At 47.0% G+C, this 18,114-nt stretch overlaps 1 protein-coding gene across 16 annotated transcripts in view; it reads left to right on the forward strand.

Moving 5' to 3' along the window:
* The first annotated feature begins 2,752 nt into the window (after positions 1 to 2,752).
* The window catches only part of CSDE1 (cold shock domain containing E1), a 49,991-nt gene continuing 34,629 nt past the window's right edge, over positions 2,753 to 18,114 (forward strand). For 12 of the 16 annotated variants that reach the window (XM_078619793.1, XM_078619794.1, XM_078619805.1 and 9 more), the window contains exons 1-4: positions 2,753 to 2,953; positions 12,558 to 13,085; positions 14,625 to 14,823; positions 16,404 to 16,472. In XM_078619793.1, coding sequence (XP_078475919.1) covers positions 14,644 to 14,823; positions 16,404 to 16,472 — 249 coding nt within the window. In that variant the 5' untranslated portion in view covers positions 2,753 to 2,953; positions 12,558 to 13,085; positions 14,625 to 14,643. The remainder of the gene's footprint in view (positions 2,954 to 12,557; positions 13,086 to 14,624; positions 14,824 to 16,403; positions 16,473 to 18,114) is intronic. The other 4 variants (XM_078619800.1, XM_078619803.1, XM_078619804.1 and 1 more) reach the window with 2 other exon arrangements.

Genomic DNA, 18,114 nt, shown 5'->3' on the forward strand with positions numbered 1-18,114 from the left:
GTCTGTGGGTCTCTGTGTGAGTCTATGGGTCTCTGTGTTAGTCTATGGGGCTCTGTCTGAGTCTATGGGGCTCTGTGTGAGTATATGGGTCTCTGTGTGAGTCTATGGGTCTATGTGTGAGTCTATGTGTCTCTGTGTGAGTCTATGGGTCTCTATGTGAGTTTATGGGTCTCTGTGTGAGTTTATGGGTCTCTGTGTGAGTCTATGGGTCTATGTGTGAGTCTCTGGGTCTCTGTGTGAGTCTGTGGGTCTCTGTTTGAGTCTATGGGTCTCTGTGTGAGTCTATGGGTCTCTATGTGAGTCTGTGCGTCTCTGTGTGAGTCTTTGGGTCTCTGTGTGAGTCTATGGGTCTCTGTGTGAGTCTATGGGGCTCTGTGTGAGTCTATGGGTCTATGTGTGAGTATGTGGGTCTATGTGTGAGTCTATGGGTCTTTGTGTGAGTCTATGGGTCTCTGTGTGAGTCTATGGGTCTCTGTGTGAGTCTATGGGTCTCTGTGTGAGTCGATGTCTGCACGTTGGGCTTCTTTCGCACCGAACATAGACAACCGTGATAATCGGAGGTGCGGCGAGAAGGACGACAAACTGAACACAACACGAAGCAAAGCAGTTCTAAAGAAATTAGTTTTAATTTCAGATTTAAAAGTCCATAGCAGAATTGACTCCGTTCCGAGTCTCCGCACATAAATACAAATGTTTTAGTTCATCGGTCTACTGATTTCCCAGACCAATATCATTTAGCAGTAGTTGGTTACGCAAGCAACACTGTGGACATGTTTCCACCACTCATCAGCTTGTTTGAACAGGACGTGTTCAAATAAACCCTCCTGGGTTACGAGAGTTGGTTAAGTGGTTGTTGTCATCTCAGAGGTTGTCATGCCCTTAGATACACAGGACATCATTCTGTTAAAAACTATTTTAAAAAACGTAAACTATTCAAACGAGCTGGGTAGTTGGTTAAGATATGTACACCTTTTGCAAGGTATCTCTTTAATTGAGAGTAAAAAACTATTGTTATTTTTAATTCCTATTATTCGTTTTCATACTTTGATTCTGGCGATAAGGTCCCATCGATAGCTGTGATACATAAGAAGATAGTTCACCCTTTCTGGCAATTAAACAGGTGTTAAGATATTCTTGGTTCTTTCGGTAAAGTCACGTAGAAGGGAAACAATAAAATAATAAAAATATAAAACAATAAAATTCTCACGACGTTTCGATTGCAACACAAGCAATCATCATCAGGTGTGAAACCCACGGCAAGAAAATTTTGAAAAGTGGTTTGTTTGTTGTAGTACAGAGTTAGACTGGTGGCCTTAATCTAAGTTGTCTTGTGGTTGTTGTTGTTTGACTTGCATCCCACTGGGATTTTTGCACACAGCGTTGGTGTACGGTGTTTTTTTCTGCAATATTTTGCTGTCTTTTCTTGGATTTTCTGTTTGCACTTAATCACATATTCACTTTAAGATGTTTTTTGTTCATGTTTTTGTTTTTGTTTGTTGCGGTTGCACCCGATTCAAGAGCCGAATGGCTCACATGGCTATACCTAATACATGAACCTGAACTTGAATGAAGAACCAGTGGCATCTACAACTGCAGAACGTGAAGAGCCAGTGGCATCTACATCTACAGAACATGAAGAACCAGTGACATCTACATCTGCAGAACGTGAAGAACCAGTGGCATCTACATCTGCAGAACGTGAAGAACCAGTGGCATCTACATCTGCAGAACGTGAAGAACCAGTGGCATCTACATCTGCAGGAGATTATAACACCTTTAAAGCCTTCCCCCGTGTTTCGTGTACACGCCGTACAACACGTTTGGAATCGACATGAGTAAAGTTTGGACTTACGAACAAATCGACTTACGAACAGACCTCTGTTTGCACATAGTCACATAGTCACTTTAAGATCATTGGAACCTCATTTGCCACTTTAAGATGTTTTCTTGTTCATGTTTTTTTATTTGTTGCGGTTGCACCCGATTCAAGAGCCGAATGGCTCACAGGGCTATACCAAATAATTGAAATTAAATCAAATGAAATAAATAAATGAAAACTCTAACCTAACTCGTTCGTAGCTAGAGGAGTTCCTTGTACGGTGCTTATGTTACTGCACTGCCCTCTGCTGACAACGTGGCCTATAGCGGACCCGCGATATTTTACTCATAAACACGTGGAGGAAATCAATCTTGATTTGACGTAGACGAAAGCACGTGGCGCGATGACGTCACGACGCACACTTCACGCGGTTTGTATACGTGGTTTTTATGGATGACGTCACCCGTTAATGGCAACGAGCCGACGCGATGACGTCAGGACGCTCGCGCGTTAGCTTTGCGTGGTGACGTCACAGCAACATTAACCACAACGCAATGGCGTCTTCGACAGAGCCACATTTCAGGCTGCGCACACAGACCACGGCGGTTTGACGTAATGACAACACGTGCAATACAACGGGGGGGGGGGATGGGGCGGGGGTTTTGCGCAATGACGTAGTGTAACTTTTTAAACCTGCGTAGGCGACCTCTCGCTCGGCAAGACCCTACGTGATGACGTCAGGGGGGGCTGACGTAACGACGTCACGCGCAGATCCAACAGGTGGCGGTGTGCGCAATGACGTCGTGTAACATTTTAAACTGCGTAGGCGACCTCACGCTCGGCAAGACCCACGCGATGACGTCAGGGGGCGTGGCCGATGGGACTGTTTGACGTGATGACGTCAAGTGAAGGGTGATGGATTGACGTGATGACGTCACGTGCCGATTTCCATGCGCCCGTCACAACAGACGCACGCGGCTTGCAATGAGTACGCAATGACGTAGCGCGCGTGGTTCGACGGAGCTCTCTAATTGGCTAAGCGGACGCGCGCCCACCCCTCCCTCACTCTCCCCCCTCCCCCCCTAAAAGTGCCGTGCTGCATATGGCGGCGCGGAGTTGCTGTGTGCTGTTGGGGTAAGCCTTTGTTCTTTTGACTCGCTCGGCCGATCTCCCGGCTCGCTTCATCGAGCGCCGCTGCTCCGTAGCGCCTCGGCATCCCGCGCCGAGCGTCGCGTGGCGGGGGCAGCTCGAGCCGTTCGCTAGACGGCAGTGGCGTTACGCGTGTGCGGCCTCGCTTGCCTGAGCATGCCGCCCGGAGCCTGCGTGTAGGCCTCCCGCCAGGGAGCGTCAGGCAAGACCGCGGTGGCTGCGAGGAAAAAGCTTTCGGGGTGGAGAGATCCGCTTCGGATTTGGTCGCTTTTAGTTCGTTGATGTTTTTCAGACTTCGCGTTTATTGTTGTGGCGATTGTGTTTACTTGAGAGGCGTTACGTAAGTAGTTAGCGATATTTGGGACCCCCCCCCTCTCCAGCATAACATGAAAAACATGTGCCCCTATAGGCCAAAGGTTATGTTCACGCAGTACGTATACATTCATACGCATGTACGCATTGTAAGAAGCTAGGGGAATAAAACGCACCACAATTGCGTGTCCGTTGTCAAGTAAGTTATACAGTTGTGAAAAAATAGGTTTTATCCTTTCTAGCAAGAAAGCAGGTGCTAAGATGTTCAAACGCCAAATAGAAAGCTTTTGCAAGGAATCCTGTTACTGCGTTAACCACACGGTAAATGCAGTGGACATGCAAACAAAAATGCTCTGATAATATATAATATATTAATAATAATATATCATACTTTGATACTGGCAAAAAAAGCTCCCAAAGTTATATAAACCAGCGGATAATAAGACGCGACCGCGACTTTTTGTTTAGGAATACAGGAGATGGGAGAACGTGATTATTGTGTGATGTGGCTCATACGGGAAGCGCGCCACGTTCGTTTGAGTGTCGGACAATTCCAATCCACTGCTGGATGACTGCCTCCCCACGCTTTCCGCTCATATCCCCCACTTGGTCTTGAGTTGGTAAACAAAAACAAGCTTCGCCACATTAGTCGATCAATAAGACTGCCCAATTTAAAAAAAAAACAATAATCGGCGATGTTATCGGGCGACGTTAATGGCAAGAGAGCGCTGCAGGTCTCCTTTAAAAGGGGCATTTACCGAAACGTCGCCTCGCTCTCTTTATTAGGGCGGTTGTCATTCGCGTGCGGGAGTTTGTTATTTGTGCTAGGATGGCACGACCAACACAAATATCGCAAAACATATTTGTCATGCTCCCTCGCTGAGCACACACTACCTTGACGTGCGAACAAAACAACTGCTTTAAGCCCTTGAATACTTGATCGATATTGGACGCATACGTGTATTAATTAATACACGGAAAAAACACTATTAAATAATGTTACATATCTGCCGCGATCTTATAATCACTGCTGGATTCAGGCCTCTCTCTGGGTCCATATCCCCGTCCCTCACAATCCAATTCCATTTTACTCCTTGACAACGTCTTATTTTTTAGGGGGGGATTTCGTGCCTCCATCTCTGTCGGTGAATGATTCTCTCAGTCGCGAATTTATGAACCCAACCAGCTACCGACCAACGCTTGCAGCAGCGTGGCCTGCCCTAGCCCCACCGAGTTTTGTTAAGTCACCATGGTCCCGGTCAAAAATTGCGCATCTTCTTCGCTGATCTTTTGCGCGTGTGTGTGCCCCCTTTTAATATTTTCGCAATGCAATTCCCTCGTTCACCACTCTATGCTTCTTTTGCGCACTTTCAAACTTTAATGTCAAGTTTTGGTTCGGTTTACGTGTTTCTTGGCCACATGTGTCATTGGACGTCATCTGTACGCGTGAGAAAACTGTTCTTTGTTAGGTCATTTGGTGCTGTATACGTTGCTTTATTTGTCAAAATATAGTGGGCAAAAGCGGCTCTAACCTGCTCGTAGCCTCGTGGGCCTACAATAACTCAAAGAAGTAAACATTCATATTCTGCGATGATGATTTCCAGTTGTCCATCCCGTGGGTTTGCTCATGGTTTGCCGACTGTTAAACCATCTGAGCAATCCTCTTAATTCGGTTCAACTCTCTTCCTGGAGTATATTTCCTTTGGTTATTCTCATGACTTACATCAGCAAATCTTGAGTTTATATGTATCTGTCTCTCTCTGTGTGTCTCTGTTGTGTCTCTCTACTTGTGTGTCTGTATGTGTGTCTCCGTGTCTGTGTTTAATCTCTCGCTTAAATTTAGCAATCGTTGGAAGAACGTAATCAACCAGGTAGGGTGTTGACTGTTATATTAGCCGACTATCTGTGTTGCATTACATTATGTTTCTAAGTTTACTGGGTTTTGTTTTCTCTTTCATTTGTACCTGATGATGATTGCTTGTGTTGCAATCGAAACGTCGTATGCTATTAGTTAATTTGTTACTTTCTCTTTCTACGTGACTTTACCGAAAGAACCATAGAGTATATATAAATACCCCATTTATGTTTTCAACATTTCTCCCAAACTATTTTCCAAAAAAAACTTGTCACGCTGCCTCGAATGGCACGTGAAAGCGTTTATCGTTGCTTTACCCTGGTAGGTATTTGTATAAAATACGTATTTTCTTTACCTTCATGTAGCCTCATTGTGTACCGTACTGTTGACCTATTCAGTGTTTGTAAAAAATATAGTTTAAAATATATATATTTTTAGTGCCTTGGTTTCTCAGAGCTTGGATAACTCGATCAATTTTCTCAAGTCATACGCCTTGTCATGGTTTACAAAGGCCTGGAAATTAGTATTTTACTTTTATTCGAGTATTCCTTTTAAAGCTTCACTTAACGCTTTCGTGACTGCAGGAATTCATACTCTTTGGGTCTTTCGGTAATGTCACGTAGATAGAAAAAGAAAAATATATCACGACGTTTCGATCGCAACACAAGCAATCGGACGATTGCTTGTTTTGCGATCGAAAAGTCGTGATATTTTATTCTTTATTTTTTTTCTATCTACGTGATTTTACCGAAATACCCAAAGAGTATATTCCTTTTAATATGAGATAGAATGTGTCGGCACTCGGAGGAACCTTTCATAAACACGGTCTGCTCATGTGGTTCGTTGACCTCTTAATGATGACACTTTTCTTTTCCAAATAAGCAATGCTGCTGTTGTGTTTATTGTCTATACAGTAATGTATTATCATAACAGTAACCAATAGGAAGGTGTTAAACAGAAAGTACTACAATTACATATACCGTAGAAAACAATAAAAGCAGATCGATATAGAGATTAAAGTATTCATTTGATGATCTTAAAACATGACATATCTATTGTAAACTAGCGAGACCTAGCATTCTATCGTTAGTTACGGCTAATAGTAAAATATCTTCTCAACTCAACCTTGCTCAATCGTTCTACATTGACAGGTATTTATCTTTTTCCGTAACGTAAATTAGAGATTGTGTGGAGTTGGCATAATTATGTACCCGTAACTTTGAAAGAATGTAATAAAATCATTCGAATGCAATGAAACAACATGGTAAATAATGACACGATACAATATTATTTTTACGTAGCCACTTGTTACCCCCCCAGACCATTATCATCAATGTAAAATGCCTTGAGGTTTTATGAAAGGTGATGATATGTAAGCTGTAATTGTTATTACTGTGGCCGACTTTTTGTTAGGTTAACACATCATTGCAGCCGTTTCGACGTGTGCTTGGTTAGCCCCGGTGAGGCTGGGGGTTTCCCCAGTGTGAGTTTCACGGCATGGTGAAACTCAACCCGCAACTCGCCAGCATCGTGAAGTATGGCCACTCGTCATCTTGCGGTCGTAGAACAGCCCTGAGCCATGGCCCGCAATCGCCTGGTACGCCGAAATTCACCAAACGTGTTGCGTGGCCATGTAGATGCGTGGGATCTACATTGCCACCCGCGATGAAGATTGGAGATCAGAATGGAGTTTTGAAAGAACTCGCAGCCAACGCAGAAGATCCCTGGGTTTTATATTCTACGAAGCTCATGGGCGACCCTAAATCGCATCCACTGCACAAATGGAAAATGAACAACTCCCTAGTGTGCGACTGTGGTCATCCAGAACAGACCGTATAACGACGCAATGACCGATCTGCAAACATGAAGGAGACATCACACCGATACTCCGCTGCTCCTGACGCAGTTATCTGGCTTTGACCACCTGAATGTGAAATTGTAGTTGTTTCTCTGCATCTCCATCAGCAGCCATACGAAAGAAGAACATCCTAAGAATTGGGAAACGGGTCTCTGTCGCCTTTGTTTCCGGTTAAGAATCACTGGGTGTGAAATCGGTGTGCCTTGATTTTTATTTTACCAGTTAGGGCCCACTGAGCTATACAGCTCTTTTTCAGAGGCCACCTGGCGACAAATGATAGCCCAACGAAGTGACCTGTCACGTGGAAATGTATAGCAGCCAAATACTCTAAAATGCGTATCGATTCAAAATGTGGAGGGGAAAAACTGGAGGACTCTGACAAATTCACGTGACCACGGGGTGGAGCGAGAGGGAGAGGCACGCAAGCTCCCAAATATACAACAGGCGTCAAGATCGTGATCGAACCCGCAACCTCCTGCATATGAGGTGAGGTAGTTAACATCTTGCCACCGGAGGACCCGGAGAAAAATCCACACGGCCACGCGGAGGGGGAGATTGACACGCAAACTCCCAAATATACAACAGGCATCAGGGTTTCCATCGAACCCATGACCTCCTGCATATGAGGCGAGGTAGTCAACATCTCGCCACCGTGCGGTGCTGCTGAGGACCCGGAGATGGTTATCGAAGCAGACACTTTGTCAGTGTTCATACACCACCTTGCGAACGTTTTGAAAGGTCCCCCACTTAAGTTTGAAGCACACTTCATTGGCTTCGCCTTGTCTATTTGCAGGGGTCAGTGTCGCGTTGTATCGGCCAAGTCACAAGACTGTGACGGTTGGCGATCGTATGTGGAGGCCATTCGCCAGTGGCGTGACCGCTGCTGCTGCTAATGATGGCCTGTCAGATCATGTGCTGTAAAGAAACGCGCATTAAATAGTGCTGGGAGGACTGAACCATGAGGTTGAAGAGGTATAGGAAAAACACGAATTTTGCATTTTTGTGGAATGTATTTATGTATGTTGAACTCCGTACATAGCCAACCGTGCTAATTGGAGGTGCGCAGGATATTATAGGTATCGTCTTCCCTGGATTAGAAAAAAAAACGCTCTCCTGAAAGTAAAATCGACCCCAAACTTGTGCCCGATGTCAATGAAGTTACCCAAATGTGATTACACACGCACACAAACGCATACCTCCTAGATTATAAAATGCACCGCCAGCATTTTATTTAAATACAGGGAAATAAGTGGGTATTATATTAAGGAGAATTCGGTCGTAAATGGATCGCTGTTTTAATTGAGCAGCCTACTGTTGTTTTGGACCAATATTGTTTATCATCCAATATTAAACAAGCACTTGCTGGACTGGTTCAACCATTTTTGTATCATCGGCCGTGTTAAGCCAGTGAACACTTCTGGATTGATCAGGGCCCTGATTTTCAAAAGCGCTGCTCTGGCACTGTGACATTCCAGAGCAAAGCCTTGACTGCTGATGAGATCCAAACGATCGAAAACTTGCCCATAATATGCCTGCCTAAACAAATGCCTCCGGATAATATTGGTCTGAAAACCACACGGGCCGATGGACTAAAACATATTACATTTTTACATGGCGAGTCACATTTTATTTATTTCAAAAGCTCTAGGTAATGCGTCAACAGTTGTGTTTTTCCTGTTATGTCATAGTTATTTCTGTTGCTTTTATTTTAGGATCGCCGCATTGCTGCCTGGAACGTTAGTCATCTTAAGCTAACGGTTTAAAATGTCCCCTGCAGATACGGGAAGTGTCGCTACAGGGCAACAAAAAAGGATGCCCTGCATTTTCACTCTCGTTTCTCGTTGTGTAAACTGGTTTATGGAGCCTCAGGCCTCTCTCCCCCTCTGTTATGAAGGGCCCTTTTCCCCAAACACAGCCCATTTTACTACACCTTTTCATTCTCAAGGCAGTGCCGTTGACGTGGTCGTTGAGTCGTTTTCTTATTTGTGCTCGGCACCACCGAAGCCGTAGCATGGCTTAATAATCATGCACGAGTACACCGGGGTCATTCGGCTAGTTCAATAATCGGTTGCTCTGCCGATTATTGGGTTTGATGCCTGCTCATATCTGATAACACAAACGTAGTTTGGTACGGGGAAAAATATAAAAAAAACCTTAACCTCTGCAACCATGCGTTGCCGCTGGACGGGAGGCGTCGTCAGCCGCGTCAAGCAGAGCGTTGGTCGCGCTCAGGAAGTATGATGTGGGGCGAGGCTGCCATTTATAAAGGGCCTCTAGGAATCGTCCAGTGGCTTCCCGTTGCCGAACGAATACGTCATGAGGTCGCGTTCACTACACACACACAAAGCGCTTGCCACATGAATCACAATACCCTGCTAATCTCGTCAAGGAGCATAAATCATCATCACACGAACTCCGGTTATCCTCGCAGGGGCTTTTGGCTGAGCCATCGCGCATTGACGGTGATCACCCCATCGCGCACTTTCAGATGCGCTTCTGCGGCCGTCTGGAACGCTCTTCCGATATTAGGAAGCCACTGGAGTTATGCACAGTCAAAACGCACCGCACCGAATCGATTAGTTTAATATGCTGTACCGCTCATCTCGCGGGATATAATCTCTCAACCTGGGGCAAACCCGTGCCTCACGCAGCAGCCGTGGGGTCTGCGCGAAGGCTTGCCCCGGTCGGTCGTAGCAGTGGTGGAATTTCCACCGTTGGCTCGGTGGCCAGTCGTGGACAGTGGTGAGCAGAGCCGGCGATGTGTTGCTTTGAGCGCGGAGAAGCTTGGACTAAAATGAAAGCGTGTTTCTCGAGCGCGATAAGGTTCCACTGGAGGCCCTCTCTCTATCTCAACTGCTTGCATGTTGGGGGGGGGGGGTCACCCTTAAGCCAGCGACAATCTCTAACATAGTTCACATGCTGTTGCTCTTAAGTCTCCCGCACACGGCTTGGCGTTTTGCAGTTGCCAACTGGAGTGGATTTACCATGCCCCAAAAATAGCTTCGTTCGCATTCCAGATCGAGCAAAGTAATTCCACACCCGCAAAAAAATCAAATCTGGATACCAACTGGATTTCTGTTGTTGCGTCGGTGACTTTTAATGCAAATTCTACCGGAATAGACCTGCATATGAAACGTGTGTATCTTTTTTGATGGGCGTCCGCGCGTGTCGTTTTGACCATTACGAATAAGACTGAGAATAAGGTAATTGTTTTTTTTTACCCTTTTTTCTGGCAACAAAACTTACACTTCTTTTTTACAAGTCATGTTTGCATTGACCACAATACCTGCGGTCGGAATGCAAACAAAAAACACAACTCTGATAATGTATGCACTGTCCTTGAAATTGATTGGTCCACACCCGAGACAGCTTTTCTTAGAGCCTAGTCTCACATGGTGTTGGACCAGATGACGCTATAAGGCGCACTGAGAATAAGCGCAAAGTTCAGCTGTCACGTGAGCAACGACAAAATGTGTCTCGCCACCACACTTTGACCATCGTCTTGACGGCTGCTGCTGCTGCTGCTGGGGTCCATCGTAGCAAAGTCGATAACCCAGCCCTCCAAATGCCGTTGAGTTGTTACGGATTGAGACGAGTGTTTGAATTGGCAGCTTGTTGCAATGCTGACCCATGAAGTAATCTACACAACCGGAGGCAATTTTTAAACAAATCTAAAATGTGGTGTTCAGATGTACGCTTTGAGCGTCTTGGACGTGTGTGTTGTGCAATAACTCGTTATCATGTCAAGGAAAAGAAAGTTGTGCTGGCTGGATTCTTGCGCAATGACATCAATGACATCGCACGCAATCCCACAGCGTTGAGTCTGATTCCTGCATTGCACTCATCTCACGCCCCCCCCACCCCAATCGCTCTCCACCACCCCGGCCTTGGATGCTGTGCAAATGTGCCGGATACTTTATAACACTGTCATACTATATCATGGGACCTCCTTTGCCAGTACCAAAATATGAGAATAGGTTTTCCCCTTTTCTGGCAACAAAACAGTTGTGTTAAGATGTTAAAACATCAGAGTATGTTTTTTTTTGCATTCTGGCCACAAGTATTGTGGTTAATGCAGACATGATTCCTTGTAAAAGGTTTCAGTTTGGTGTTTTAACATCTTAACACTTGTTTTGTTGCCAGCAAAGGGCAAAACCTATTCTCACTATCATACTATGTTTGAGAAAAGTTTGGCTGGCTGGCTGGCTAGGAGGGAGGGAGGGCATGAGGTCCATCCACGGCCTTTGGACTGCGCGCTGCTAGTGTTGGTGAAACATAATAAGTGCATTTGTTCATTGTTGAGAAGTGCGTTTTCTAGTACAGTAAAACCTTGGATTGCGAGACATAATTCGTTCTGGAAACGTGTTTGTAATCCAAAGCACTCGTATATCAAAGCACTCGTATATATCAGTTGTGATCACGTGAAGCTCGGCAGACAAAGCGTATGCACGTACTGCTCGTATTGCAAGACCTCGCTCGTTTATCAAATTAATATTTATTTACAATTTTTGCTCGTCTTGCAAAACACTCGCAGACCAAGTTACTCGCAATCCAAGGTTTTACTGTAGATGTCTGTTTTCAGCGCAAGCTATCGCGCCCGCGAGGGGATAACCCTCGTGCAGTTAAATCCCTCCGTGGTCTGGCCCCAACGTATCTCGCTTCTCTCCTTTCGTTCAACGCTCCCCTCCGCTCACCATCCCAGCTGTCTCGCTGTCTGTTCCTCCTCCTTGTGCCCAATCACCGTTCCATTTTTTTCTCTCGCTTCTGGCTCCCCCTTACACCCGAAACCAACTGCCCCTACACGGCAAACAATCGGCCTCGCTGTTCAAATTTTGTTCTTCCCTTAAAACCCTCGTTCATTCGCTTACCCCAAGCTCCTCATCCTCCTCTTCCTTCCCCATCACTAACTCCATCCCCTTTGCGAACATCCCTACCTACTCGTCATACTCGTTCATCGTCGGTTTCGTCATTTTATTTCGCGCGTCATTATTTATTACGCACCACCATCATCATCCCATCACACTTCTGCTGTAGAAATGTATAATTCCTTTTTCAGCGCCTTAGTCAAGGAAGTATATACATTAAAATAAGGTGCCAACGGTGGCTCGGAGATGTTAACTACCTCGCTTGGTGTACAGGAGGTCGTGGGTTCGATCCCAACCCTGACGCCTGCTGCTGTATACATGGAGTTTGCCTGTTCTCTCTCTCATCATCATCACGGTGGCTAGGAGATGTTAACTACCTTGCCCTGGTGTACAGGAGGTCGTGGGTTTGATCCCTACCCTGACGCCTGTATATATGGAGTTTGCCTGTTCTCCCGTGGTCGCGTGGATTTTTTTACCGGGTCATTCGGTTTTTCCCTCCACATTTTGGCTGCTATAAATTTCCACGTGATAAGCAACTTCGTTGAGCTATCATTTGTGGACAGGTCACTCCTGAAAAAGAGCTCTATAGCTCTGTGCCTTACTTGATAAAATACAACGTTGTTTAGTAGTTTAGTTTATAAGATGAAAGTTCTAATGTGTGTCTGCTGCTGCTTTGTGTGTGTGCGCGTGTTGTTGCAGTATGCTGTGAAGTAAAGTGGGATTCCATCTGAAGTCGAGGTATAAAGAGAACAAAAACAAACGAAAACGCTGCTCAACCTAACGACGTAAAAACTAAAGAAAAAAGTAAAAAATTTCCACCGCGCCAAGAAAGATACCAAAGAAACCGAGCAGAGAACAACTACAAGGGAACGTAAAAATTGTAATCTTTAAGACGAATCAAGTTTGAATCCAGCGTCGCCAAGTTTGTACCTACTCAACAGCTTCCAATCGGCACTCTGGCTGCTGCAGTCTACACAACCTCTTTTAACAAAAAAAACAACAACAACAACCGAGCAGCCGCTGTGGTGGTACGCTGTGGTGGTACGTGTGTGCCAGCGCGTGCCGTGTACCCCACCGCGCACTGCCGCGTGAGCCCAACAGCTGTCGCGCGCGGCCTCCTCCTCAAAATCACAAGCAAGCAAAGCAAAGTGACGAAACGTGCACCTCTTTACGAAGATACCTTCTACTGCAATTTCCGATACGAGTAAAAAATATAACGCGAGCAAGGTGCGTACCACGCTTCCGCCCTCCGTGTGCGCCCCCTCTCCCCCCTCCAACGCCGTTGAACCGCCGAGCGTCCGCGCTCGTTGCGCCCCTTTTTTTCCTTCGGCAGGTTTTTCCGTTGAGCGGTCGTGCCTCCTTTTAACCCCTTTCTCATGCCGGTGACGGGTTTTTCTTCCGATGTTTGCACGTGACTGCCCCGTCCGGAGCTCTTTTCAGGATGTCAACCACTGCCACGCACGGCCTTCAATTTCGGGATTTTGGTGGGTGGTCAAGCGGGGGTCGGCGCTTTCGGAAGAGTAAATGGTAGCCTGTCCCCTATAACCACGTTGTTCCTTTACACCCCAACCAATCCCAACGTGGTTCTTTGCTCGTTTTTTGTTTGACACTTGATGAAAATACCCAGGGTGCAAGAGCTACAATGTTGTCGTCCGCTATCAGCTGTTACGATCCCTTAAGGATCCACGCCCCACCCCCCCTCTAGGGTAGAACCCCTGCTGTAGTTCGTCACTTGTTTTGGTCACCTGCCCCTCCCCTCAATCCTGCGCAAGCGTCCCACCCATCACTACCTCTCCCCCTTTCCTCATTTACCTTCCCTCTACTTTGCACCCCGTCGTGTTTTCTTGAGTATTGTTTGTTTGTGGAAACTTTCTGACCCTGTGCCCCCCCCCTCCCTTACTGGACATCTGTGAGAAAGAGCGTTGTTACGACTCATCAGATGTATGATCGATTCTAACGTCCGTAACTCTCGATTTAAAGCTTTCGTGACTGCAGGGATTCATCTTCTTGGTTCTTTCGGTAAAGTCACGTAGAAGGGAAATAATAAAATAATAAAAATTAAACATTATACAATAATTCTCACGACGTTTTGGCCACAACGCAAGCAGCCGTCCTCAGGTGAAGAATTCAGACGCTGTCTTCCCGACAGACCTGTTCTTCACCTGAGGACGGCTGCTTGCGTTGTGGCCGAAACGTCGTGAGAATTATTTTATTATGTTTTATTATTTCCCTTCTACGTGACTTTACCGAAAGAACCAAGAAGATGAGTCCGTAACACTCTCGTGCCACGCTCCATTCGGAAACCTCCCAAGTTGCTCGCATCCTCCCCCCAATCTCCTTCTGTGAAATCCCCAGGCATCCTGCACTCAAATACAAAATTTTCTCGGAAGTAGCTCGGGTGGGAAGGTGTGTGCCCGCTCTTGATACGTGGATAGGAAGGGCAGTTGGAGGCATCTTGGGAGTTCCGTTGAAGTTCGCTTTGATGGGGGCCGTATTCTCACACGGGGGGTGTGATGCGCTGCTCACGGTGAGAGTTTCTGGTGGATTCGTCATGTCTTGACGTGACGTGGATAGCACGGTCGGATTTCTATTGGGGGGTTTAAGTAAAAAAAATTGTCAAAATTATCACCTACGGGCGGAGCTGTAGCCGACGGGACAAGATAAAAATCCATCTCTCCACACGCACCTTGCGCTGCACTGTCCTCTCTCCATATGCTGCTGCTGCCTCCCCCCCCCCTTCCCGCTCGGTCACCTTCTCCATAAAAGTCGCCCTGCGGTTGTGACGATGGCCGACGCTTGGAAGGGTTTCTCCTCCACGGCCGAGTTCCCCGTGTCCCTCTGCCCCTTGGAGTGCGTGGGTCCTGATGGCGGCGGCGGCGGCAGCGGTGGTGTCGTTGGTGGTGGGTGCCCCGTGCCATTCCGCGCGTCCCACGCTCTGGGCGTCTCCCCGTCGCACCGCTCCGCCGTGAGTGTGCGTCGACGACGCCTGGGTTCGACTCCACGTCCGCGCCGGGGTTTTTTCCGCGTCACAGCGTTTCTGTCGCGGTGGGCGGCAGCAATTCGCTTGGCCAACGTTTCTCCGTGGGTCGCCACTGGTCGCGCGCGACGGGGAAAAACGGCGCGGGTTCACGCCGGTTAGCGAACGGTTGCTTAGCCGAATCGCTCAACAGGAGGCACAATCTTCTTGGTTCTTTCGGTAAAGTCATCACGTAGAAGGGAAATAATAAAATAACAAAAATAAAACATTATAAAGTCATTCTCACGACGTTTCGGCCACAACGCAAGCAGCCGTCCTCAGGTGGAGAACAGGTCTGTCGGGAAGACAGCGTCTGAATAAAACACCACCAGGCTTGGCAGCGTACATTTAAGCTGCTGGGTTGGAGGGGGAAGAGCGCCTTGACAAAAGAATTTGCATATCAAGAGGAATTTAGCATATTTATGGGAAATGCAGATATGGGATTAGTACTACTTGTGAAATGCGTAGGAATTGGGCGGGGGGTTTCAAAGTCATATTATGCAGGATTAGCAGCATCAAAGGGAGGGGATAGGGGTAGCACAATCTGTCGCCGCGTCAAGCAACCAGTTTGCGCGACATCCACACAAGCGTCATTTAGTTGCACGCAACCTTGTTGGGCAAGCAGTCGCTCAGGAGTTACGATTCGGGAAGTCGTTGCGATTATAGTTTTTATTAGGCATTGCGGTGTATTGTAGCGCATTTTTTGGCTGTGGGGGGGGGGGAGGATCACGTGAACCAATAGCATGACGACGAGTACAACTCGACAACGATCGTTTCGCACGTTGCCGGGATGCCGTACGCGCGCAGTGAGCGCACAAATCGATTTGTAAGTCGAGCAAGGCATTTGTGCTCGATTGGTCACTTGAAAAATGTTGGCGTCGATCGAGGCAATCGCCGCGGTTTATCGTATCGTCCGTCTTGCAAGATGTTGCTTTTTCCCCCCGATCGTCGTCATTGCCCGTTAAATTTTCTCCCCACGATTAATTTCGTGGCAAAATATGCAACGAAATAGCAAAGATTTTCGCTTATGGTTTAAAGCTATAAATAAATAGGTATCTCCCATTTAAATCTGTGCTTTATAAAGGCACCACAGCTGTTACATCGTTTCCTGACAGCCTGCCGATATAGCCTGCAAAGTTGCAATAATTATGAGAAGGCATGGTACGGCACTTAATGTTGCGTGGCCTGCGTTCATAATTTTTCACGCTTTTTACCTACTTGGGAGGACGAAAGCAATGCAGTACAAACGTGCATTGCAACTTTTACAGAGTCATGGGGAACTGATGTCTCTAATTGTCAAGTCGTGAGAATTTGTTACCCATCGAGTCTAGCGAAAAGTGATATCGCGTCAAACCCTACCTTCGAACATAACCAACGTGTAGGACCAGAGCTTGGACAATTGTCGGCGGCGGGGGGGGGGCGTGGTTCCTTGTTTCTGTTTCCTTGGTGCCCCCTCTACCCAACTCCCGCCCACACCCCCCTCCCCTCCACCACTTCCATCTTCACTCCTCTTTTCCATCCTCCTCCAGTCCCGCGCACATCCGTCCTCCAGCCAGCACCCTGCTCAGCGCAGACGCAAGCCACTGTACCAGCGCTCAGTAAGTCGCCCCCGAGACGCTTAAACCGCCAGCAGGGGGGCGGTGTGTGGCGCGCCTCTGTGACGGACCGGGGGTGAAGGGAAGGCCGCCCTCGCAACCAACGATCCCAAACTACTAACGTGCCTAGCCTTGCCTTGCCTGTGTGCCGTGTGCCCACTAATCGAATGCGCAAATGACGACGACGACAAAAAATCAAACCGCATCGGAAAACGGAACAGCAGCGGGTACCTGAAGAAGTGCATTGTGGTCCTCTCCTCTGTGGTCGCCGTCAAAATCAATTTGAGCAAATGTGTGCGACTGTCGGGCAGCGGCGATATTATCAGGGACTCTGCTTGCGAACTTTCAGATACGAACAAACCTGGTCCGTACGTCCAGTAGCCTGCTCGGAACGAGAGTCGTAAGTTCAACCGCCGCGCAATAGATATGACGGTGGTCGTTCGGTGTCATTGCCAGCATGTCTGCATGGAGAAGGCACTGCTTTGTTTTGAGTCTCAGGACCCAAACACGGAAAGGTTTACTGAGGTGTCGGCAGCTGTTCGCAATGCTGTTCCCCGTCGCAAGTTGATTTATGAAGAGAGAAATTGTGCAGACGTCTCTTGGTAAGTTTTTCAAGAGAGTAGAAATTAAACATGAGCACCAAAGGGAATGCGCATCTACATCAGTAAAACATGAAGAACCAGTAGCATCTACATCTGTAGAACATGAAGAACCAGTGACATCTGCAGTAGATTATACAACTTTAAAATCTATTCCCCGTGTTTAGTGTACACGCCAAACAACAACGTTCGGAATCGACAGAAGTCAAGTTGGACTTAAGAACAAAATCGACTTGCGAACAGACCTCGAACCTAACTCGTTCGTAAGTAGAGGAGTCCCTGTAGAGTTTGACGTAACGATCTGCGTTCTCCGTAATGCCCTCTCGTGCATTCAGAGTCGTAGGCAGCACTTGTTTTCGTTTATTTGTTTTCGTGCGGCTAAAACGTTTTATGTTTATTTTTTGTTTCTCTTAACCCCGTTCGTGCCCAACTCCTTTTCATGCTTTACATTATGAAGATGTAATTTTGTTTCGATTTAAAGCTTTCGTGACTGCAGGGATTCATCTTCTTGGTTCTTTCGGTAAAGTCACGTAGAATGGAAATAATAAAAATAAGACGTAATAAAATAATTCTCACGACGTTTCGGCCACAACGCAAGCAGCCGTCGACAGACCTGTTCTCCACCTGAGGACGGCTGCTTGCAATGTGGCCGAAACGTCGTGAAAATTATTTTATTATGTTTTATTTTTATTATTTTATTATTTCCATTCTACGTGACTTTACCGAAAGAACCAAGAAGATGTAATTTTGTGTTGTGCAACCCCACAGCCACAAGGTTGACCGAGGGTGGCTGGCCTGAAACCTTTTTGAAAATGCTCCCTAACCTCTCACCCCCCCCCCACGCCCCGGGCCTCCGATGACCCCAACACGCGCGTGCCCACGCGCTGCCAGAGGAGTTGGCACGAGCATTGCGGCCACACCGTCGATGAGAATGGTTGGGGGGGGGGTTTCTGACCATCTCTAACCTCAGCTCCCCACCCCCCCACCCCCATCGGCCCTGCTAGGGGTTAAGTTTTACGGTTTGTGTTCAGCAGTTTGGTAGTGCA

Source organism: Lampetra planeri, chromosome 64 (assembly GCF_965212315.1).
Source record: "Lampetra planeri chromosome 64, kcLamPlan1.2.h2, whole genome shotgun sequence".
Taxonomy (NCBI): domain Eukaryota; kingdom Metazoa; phylum Chordata; class Hyperoartia; order Petromyzontiformes; family Petromyzontidae; genus Lampetra; species Lampetra planeri.